Source organism: Hyposmocoma kahamanoa, unplaced genomic scaffold (assembly GCF_003589595.1).
Source record: "Hyposmocoma kahamanoa isolate Upper Pololo Valley unplaced genomic scaffold, ASM358959v1 88, whole genome shotgun sequence".
NCBI lineage: Eukaryota > Metazoa > Arthropoda > Insecta > Lepidoptera > Cosmopterigidae > Hyposmocoma > Hyposmocoma kahamanoa.
This window is the reverse complement of record NW_020654466.1, coordinates 14994007-15003063: the sequence shown is the minus strand read 5'-3', so window position 1 is coordinate 15003063 and position 9057 is coordinate 14994007. Positions and strand designations below refer to the sequence as shown.

Sequence of the window (9057 nt, the reverse complement as noted above, 5' to 3'; positions counted from 1 at the left end):
TGCGGGTGCTCCATCGTGCTAGAAAGTCATCCCGTGTTCCATCACGAGTCTCACGTATTGTGTCACTGGCAGGGCCATCAGAACGTCACCCAAGTCTTCTGTTAGGAATCTTAAATAATTGGCCCCATTCAGACTTGCCGGCAAAAACACTGGACCGATGACGGCACAACCTATTATACCAGCCCACACGTTAATCCGCCACTGGTGTTGAAAATTTGATTCCCTTGATACGCGGGGATTCAAATGAGTCCAAAAATGTTCATTATGCATATTGATAATGCCCGCACGCGTAAATGACGCCTCGTCTGTCCACAGTACCGACGAAGCGAAGTCGGGAGACCTCCCAACCTGGTCGCGGTACCAGCGGCAAAATGCCAAACGTAGATCATAGTCCGCTTGTAACAGCTCCTGCGTTCTTTGAAAATGGTATGGGTGCTGGCCATCATCCCGTAGCACACGCCACACACTCATATGGTTCACACCACCAAAGGCTGCCGCAGCACGACGAGTACTTGTCTTTGGATTGCCGAGAAAATGTTCCAAAACATCTGCCTCGAATTCTGGGTCTCGTGAACTCGGCCGGCCTTCAGAACTGGAACCACGGAACGATCCACTATTATGAAGTCTCATAACCATCTTCCTGAAGCATTCCACAGCAGGAAATGGTCGACGTCGATTTTCTGGGACGCCATCAATAAACTTTGCCCAATAAATTTGGTGAGGCTGGCGCAAGCTCCCATCGGCTGCGCCTACGCACAACATCATCTCTTAGTAATCACTATTGCTTAAGCGTGACATAGTTTAAATAAACACAAAAACAAGACACAAACAAAACGATGACACCTATTTAGTCCTCACAACGCAAACGGCAATTACAGACTGTTACAAAAAATTAAAAAATAGCACCTCTGCCTCAGCGGCGGCACATCAAAGGACGCCGACTGAAACGCAAATTTTGGAATATAGGGTAACGTTTTCATAATGTACCTACAGGGTGAAATTAAAATTATTACCATCCTTTTGAAATAAGACCCTTCTCCTGATACAAATTACATCATTACATACACATTAAACGAATACCTATATCCTACGTCTACGACCTTCAACGTTGCACTGCATACGCCTTTGTTTGTAAACGAGCTCTGACCATCACCCGTACCACTTCCACATAATGCAAGAACTGACTGAGTGATTACGGATATACTGCACTAAGGAGGCAGTCACCCATCGGAAACTCACGACGTCCGAAACGAAAGCCTAACACACTAACCGCTACACCATGGAGGCAGTCGACTATAGGAATCAAATCCACGACCTCCGAAACGAAAGCCTAACACTCTAACCACTACACCATGGAGGCAGTCGACTATAGGAATCAAATCCACGACCTCCGAAAACAAAGCCTAACACTAACCACTACACCATGGAGGCAGTCGACTATGGGAATCAAATCCACAACCGCCGAAACGAAAGCCTAACACTCTAACCACTACACCATAGAGGCAGTCGACTATGGGAATCAAATCCACGACTTCCGAAAAGAAAGCCTAACGCTCTAACCACTAGACTATGGAGGCAGTCGACTATGGGAATCAAATCTACGACATCCGCAAAGAAAACCTAACACTCTAACAACTACCCCATAGAGCCAGTCAACTATGAGAATCGAATCCACGACCTCCGAAACGAGTCTAACATTAACCACTAATCCACATCACCATGTATAAAATCAAAAGCTGGCGGCGAAAATCAAAGGTGATATTTTTGCCGCCAAAGTTGCCGCCAAAGGCTTGCGACTTCGCTACGATTACGTATCGCGTACGCAAGGCGACTAATCTTGATACTTTGTTTATTTAGGTAAGATTTTTTATGGTTTTACACTATTGCTAATTTAAACTATTCTAAAATATTTCTTTAGATGAGTAGATATTATTAGGAAGTAAGAACCTTAATAGGTTCAACGGATATTAATTATTTCAATTTCACCATGTAATAAACCCATACCCAGAAAGTTGTCGTGTGTAGATAAGTCAAATTAAGCGTAAGCCTGTTGTTAGAAACGTGCGCTCAGCAATAGACGTATGTAAGTTAGTAAAGTACTATTTTTTGCACAAGGTTTAGTCCACTGCACTTGCATAGTAAGTACTGGTTGGAAACTTGACATTCTGGCATCTTTGAAGATTTCGGCAATTATCTCCGAAATCCAAGTTTTCTCACGATATTTTCATTTCCAAGCAAGTGATGAAAATTTATTTTATTTTTATTTTTTATTTTTTATTTATGGCACAATGTACAGACATCAGATACAGAAAGTGAGGAAAATAAAAACACTTAAAAATTAATACAACAGGCATATCTGTGCCCAATTATTACTGTGCTCAACATTCATTTTAAAACATTTAGATATACTTAAACAGACACTAAATCAATCATAAAAAAAAAATTAAATTAAATTAAAATTACAATAATTAATTCGTGGTCAACGATCAAAACTAATTTCTTGACGTTTACCGACCTTCAGGTTGCACCTTTACGATGAAAGTGTCCCAATACAAAATTTCAACTTTTTGGGAATAAAAAAGAAAATAAGATTTCAAGTTTTTTCATATTTTCATATTATTTTATTTATTACCTACTCTTGAAGTACTAAAGGTGATGGCCTTATTAGTCTTTGAAAATAATGAGGAAAAATGGAACTTTACAACTGAAAATTGTTTCTGATCATTTTAATGTTCAACAATTTAAAAACATAATTTACAAAAACTAGTCGCCAATAGGTCTTTTTTTTAACGATTTTTTGTTATCATTTAACGTATTAAGAATTAAGTCTTTTTAATGTTCATCAGCTAAGCAAGATGTCATAACCCTTGATATTGTTTTGTGGTCCCTGTTTCACAATTAAAAAAGAAGAAAGTCCACGAAACAAAAAAGTAAGTCCCTTTAAAAAGTAAGTTACTAAAAAATTTTTTTTTTTTAAATATTAAGCGACGGGTCGAACAAGTCGTGTACCCGGTGGAAAGCGTCACGCCTGTCCATAACAGTAGCACTGCCGCTCGAAGGCTACTGCTACGGCGTCCATCTCTCTGAGACATAGTTGACAAGTCCCATGTGCCTGTAATTTCACCAGCACCCTTACCCTTCAAAACTGTAACACGGTAATGTGGCAGTACTACCCTGGACGAACTCACAAGGAGCTCTACTGCTACTAGTGATTTTTGAATATGATTTTCGGAACGAAAATGGCTCAAATGCTAATCCGTCAGTGGCAGCGTGTTGTCTTTGCAAATGCAGATTCAACAATAAATGCGGCGTTAATATTTCGACGCGGGAGTAGAATTTTTAAACTGAAAGAACAAAATGAAAGGGACCTTTATGAATCAGTGCTATTCGAGCTTTAATTGCACAATTTCATCTTCACCACAGTGTGACTAATGTAACAAAATATTTTTTTAAGATGGTTTTACGGTATAAACTCATTTTTTAATTTTTTGATTTGGGTCGCTTTCATTGTAAGGGTGCGAAGTATTAGTCGGATAATTGCGTCATATTGCGTCATGCGTTAGAAGAAACATACCGACGCCGCCATGCGTTAGAACAGTACCGACGGATAGAAAGAGACAAATTTCATTCATTAAAATACAATAGATGAATGCGTATGGTAAAAAGAAACAGAGATAACTTTAAATATGTGTTTTTTAGAGGACATTAGTTTTATTAATGGATATTAAATGGAAATTTGTGTATTTTGTATGTTTGAAGATATGAAGTTAACGAAACCATATTACGTTATTATGTACTAAGTTTTAAATAATAGTATTATCGACGTAAGACTTATTTTATAAAAAAAACTATCAAGATGACTACAAATTTTAATGTACGAGTAATTGGAATTTAGGTTAAGTTTAACAAAGAAATCTACGCTTCCTAATACGTCCGCACACGCCGATCGTTCGAGCAAAAGTGGTTCACGATGCTCCAACTCGCTTATATATGCTTCGGGTGGTCCGACGTCGCGTGAGTAGAGGGTGAGCGGGGACATCATGTTACACGGCTTCTCCTGACGGGCGGTCGACCTCGTCCGCAACCCTGCAAGACTCGCGACTTGGACCCGCTTCATCCTCAGACGTGGTCTCGTTTGTGAGTTCATCAGCTTCAGCTAAAATTAATAAGACGCGTTAAAATTCATCATCACAAAACGAGCCTAAAGTAATCACGACATCGTCTTTCAAACACAAATGTACATTCCAGTCCACTTTCATAAGGCATCAATCATATTCGCTTAGCATACAACTTAATATGTCCACATTCACACAGATCGATCTCGAGGGCCCCCTTGCATACAGAACAACCTGGCTCGGCCAGTAAAAACGTTGGGCAGTGACTAGTATGCCCTGACAGCGCCCTTTGTGAGCTAACTGCCTTGCCGTGGTAGAGAATCACACTCGATACCAACGTGACCGCGTGGTGGAGATACACTCGACACCAGCGTGACCGCGTGGTGGAGATACACTCGACACCAGCGTGACCGCATGACAGAGATTAACACTCGATGCCAGCGTGACCGCACGACAGAGATTAACACTCAATGCCAGCGTGGTGTATCAAAACACACTTCCATGAATACCATTAACACCGACTATGACAATACTTGTGAATAAAGTGTGCAACTTACAATCAAAAATGCAGCGCAAGTCTCAGGAGTCCATTCTCCCGCCCACAACACCATATTTTCGGCAGCAGCCTCAGTACGCTTACCGTATGAGGCAACCAGCAGTTCCAGTTCATAACGATGGTGTGGAAGGCATTTCAGCACCTTATAAGGACCCCGCATACAAGAGTTGAGTTTACCTGCTGCCTGTGAAGCTTTAATTACAAACACCTTGTCGTTTACTTCAAACCCTCGGGGCGATTTCCGGTTTTTATTGACATACTCGTCCTGTCTTTGCTGGTTAGCCGACAACAGTGACGAAACGTGTTGTCTACGTAGTGCCATAGTCGCCTCGCGGTTAGAAGTTGCGATATCAAGCGCAACATCTCGGACCAGGGCACGTATGATAGGTGTAGATGATTCGCTGCCGATGAGTAATTGCAGCGGAGACAAGTTGGTCGTGCTATGTCTAGTGCTATTCAGAATAAGTTGCGTCTTCCATAAGACTTCAGGCCAGCTTTGTTGCCTATGGTTAACCTCTATACGTAATAGGTTAAGTAGGGTTCTACAATAGCGTTCGGCTTGCCCGTTTTCATGGTGCATACCCGGAGTAATAAAGTGAATATCGCTACCAAGAGATCTAACCATGTCTTGGAAAGAGGAACTTTCAAACATACGTGCTCGGTCTGTGACTAATAGCTTAGGTGAGCCAAATAGTGAGACAGCGTCAGTATATGCGCGTTTTAACTCGGAAGTATCTTGGCGGTAAAGGGCGTAAAGGCGGAAATATTTCGAAAAGGCGTCTATTATGACTAGCACGTACTTGTAACCTTCAGCTTCGGGTAATGGACCAAGAACGTCCATGTGAACCACAGAAAACGGTGCGTCGGGTTTTGACCACGATTCTATGGGTTGGTGGGAAGCACGTGGTACACGTTTATGTGAAAGGCACACGATACAATGTTTTAGGTATTTCCTTACAAAGGCACGCAAGCCGGGGAACCAAAAATGACGTAGAATAAGTTCTACGGTCTTATCATACCCAATGTGGTCCTGATCATCATGAAAGACATGAAGCAAACTCAGCCTATACCCTTTAGGGATAAAGCACAAATAACGTGTATCCTGACCCGTAGATGAATATTTCACGTATAATAAGCCGTTCTTTACACAATAACGAGAGGAGTCTAGTTGACCGTTATTTAAACTATCGATGAGATTATGAGTCTCCTCATCTGCAGACTGAGCTAACTTGGCCCAATTTTTAGGACTTTCGATGTGACATACCTCAATCGGATTCCTACTAAGGTAGTCTGCGTGGGGCATTAAAGCACCCTTCCTATACTCGAAATTGTACTGGAAGTCTTGCATATAAAGCCACCATCTAGCCACGCGGGGAAGTAAATCCTTTTTACGCTCGGTTAGTTTTAAAGCATTACAGTCCGTTACAATTTTGAAAGTTATGCCTAAAAGATATTTCCGAAAATGTTGGAGAGCCTTCACTACGGCTAGCGTTTCTAACTCGTAAGAATGATATTTCGGCTCTGCTCCCTGGGTGGACTTGCTAAAATATGCTACAACGCGCTTAAGGCCGTCTTTGTGAATTTGTAGAAGGATAGCGCCATAACCGATGGCGCTCGCATCCGTATGGAGCTCAGAAGGTAGTTGAGGATCAAAGATGGCAAGAACAGGTGCATTTGTGAGGCAATGAATTACGTAATCGCGCGCTTTATTTTGTTCTACCCCCCACATAAACGAAACGTTCTTTTTTGTTAATTGTGCAATGCAGGCGGTGCGCTGGGCATAATTTGAAACGTAACGCCTAAAGTAACCAGCAAGCCCCAGGAACTGCCTGACCTGTTTTACGTTACAAGGCTTTGGGGAATCAACTAAGGCTTGGACCTTACGAGTACTCGGCCTAACCTGACCATTGCTAATGGTCCTCCCCAGATATTCAATCTCACTACTCAGAAATGTACACTTCTTAAGATTTATAGAAAACCCTGACGTGGTTAGCGTTTCTAATACTTGTCGCAACAAGATTAAACCTTCTTCTACTGAATTCGACAATATAAGAACGTCATCTATGTAGACTAGCACCTTCCCAGAATTAATGAAAGGTTTCAGTGTCTTTGAAATTATCTTTTGATAAACTACAGGTGCATTACAAAGACCGTAAGGCATCTTTACGTACTCGTAATGACCTTCGGGGGTCACGAACCCTGTCTTGGCAATGGAGCTTTCCTCCATTGGGACTTGATGGAAGCCCGTTGCCATGTCTAAACTGGTAAAGAATTTACTAGACCCTAAGCGATCTATATGGTCCTCAATGACCGGCAAAGGAAATTTATCCTTGACGGTGCGTGCATTTAAGGCCCTATAATCGACGCACATCCTATCTGAACCGTACTTTTTCTTAACTAAAATCACCGGGCTCGCATACGGTGATTCAGATTCGCGTATAATACCTTTACTAGTCAAATCATTCACAATATCGCGAACGCGCAATTTTTCGTCATGCGATAACCGATAAGGCCTATAGTGAACCGGCTCTTCGGTAGTTAAAGCTATTTTCATGGTACCCGTTGTGACCGTCGACGTAGCTGTGCCCGTTATGAACGAACTCGAGTAATCACTTATAACCGACAAAAGTTGTTCCCTATCTGCACCTAAAAGGGGCGTGTCTACATTTTGAACATTGAACTGAGTATTATTGACGGTAGCAGTTACTTCTGTGTGAGTCAGAATCTGAACGCCGTTTTGTCGGATATACGTTATACCCTCACGATTTAAAATATCCGTACCGATAATGACCGGAATACTAATGCAATAATGGGGAACTACGTATAGATCCGCCTCGATCGAAATGCGAGGAAGTTCAATGACTAACGTCACAAATGAGGTACTTTCGACGTGTTGGCTACCAATGCCTTTTAATACGCGATATGTCGGTTTGAGAGTAGTTTTAAAATGTTTCAACACCGAACTCGATATAAGTGAGATGCAAGAACCGCTGTCTACTAAAACGTCAATCGGTATGCTTTGAATAACTGCGCTTGTGACGTCATTGCTACACTTGATAACATTGTCATCCAACTTGCTACAAAAATTAACGCTATGAACGTTCAGGCTCGACGATTCCGAGCGTTGTTTGGCAAAACAGTCATCAGCTGTGTGACCATTCTTTTTACAGAACGTACAAGTTTTAATCTGAGGCGGTGTCGATAATTGAGACGGATTAGAATTTTTCGAACCAGAATAATTTTGCAAACGCTGTCTCTTAGCACTATGACAGTCAATGCGCTTATGCCCAAACTTGCCACAAAAATGACACTTCATGTCGCTATTAATTTTCCTGCCGTCACTATGTCTCGCAACAGACTGACCAGCATGTGGGGCACGAAAAGATTCACGGGTTGATTTAAAATTACTTTTGAGTTTCACGTACATCGATAAAAACTGTACTAGATCATTCGGTTGTAGTTTTGAATTCGTCGCGGCGGCTTTAACGTGAGGATCTACGATGCCCCTAAGTACTATAGCAACAATTAGTTCGTCTGACAAGCCCCGCACTAAGGCTAACTTTAATAATGAACGTCTGGCGTACTCAGCGTAGGTATCATAACCATTGGAATTCGTGGACATCACCTCATAAAGAATAGACGCAATATCAATGTCTCTGGGGCACAAAGCTTTAAAATCGCGTTTAAAATTTGTCCATGAGCGATCTGAACTAGACCATTCATGCAACCAAATACGCGCATCGCCTTTTAGATAATTACCGATTCGCGATAGACACTCATTATCGTCCCAACCGTTCGTCTCCTTAGCCCTATCGACTTCCTCACACCAGACATCGATATTGTGCACTTTTGGATCAAAATTCGATATGAAATAATTTTGAGACCTTACTTTGACAAGCGATGAGATGACCTCCACGATTCTGCCGGTTGTATCCTCGCTGTTAGGAATGCTTTCCCTTGACGTGTATAACGGCCTGCGATTCGCGGATGCCAAGAAATTGTCGTCAGCTGCGGCGCTACTCGGTGGCACGGGTAGCTCTGGCGACGCCATGAGCTGTGGGACGAAAGGCTCGGGCGTCGGCGGCGGAGGAACGTGAAAACGTTGTTCAAGTGAGTTTAATCTAGCAAGGATGGCATCTAGCGCGTCTTTATTCGAATCGCACTTGCGCTTACGTGAGCGGGTAGGCCGCTCCGCATCAGCCATTTTGTTTAAAACTTAAAGCAGTAATACAAATCGATAAATTGAATTTGCAAGATGAAAAATCAAACTCAAACTGATTTTGTACCGGCAATTACGTAATTTAAACACGTGAGCGACAGGGAACAATCCCACGCCTGATATTATCGACGTAAGACTTATTTTATAAAAAAAACTATCAAGATGAC

The 9057-nt window shown here is 42.0% G+C and overlaps 2 protein-coding genes across 3 annotated transcripts in view; one reads left to right on the top strand and one right to left on the bottom strand.

Annotated features, from left to right (window-relative positions):
- The window catches only part of LOC113235769 (probable cytochrome P450 12b2, mitochondrial), a 22203-nt gene that overhangs the window by 4077 nt on the left and 9069 nt on the right, over window positions 1-9057 (top strand). The window lies entirely within an intron of this gene.
- Window positions 4033-8984, bottom strand: LOC113235768. Its single transcript, XM_026471661.1, has 2 exons — window positions 7207-8984; window positions 4033-5490 (listed from the first exon to the last, which is right to left on the bottom strand). Exons 1-2 carry the CDS (start codon window positions 8873-8875, stop codon window positions 4637-4639), a joined length of 2523 nt encoding a protein of 840 aa, XP_026327446.1. The 5' UTR covers window positions 8876-8984; the 3' UTR covers window positions 4033-4636.

Bases quoted from the DNA above. Each gene is read 5' to 3' on its own strand.
- LOC113235768 (XM_026471661.1), bottom strand. From the start codon at position 8,875: ATGGCTGATGCGGAGCGGCCTACCCGCTCACGTAAGCGCAAGTGCGAT. The intron at 5,491-7,206 runs CCGAAGAGCCGG...TTGGTCCATTAC, and splicing joins CATGAAAATAGCTTTAACTA to CCGAAGCTGAAGGTTACAAG.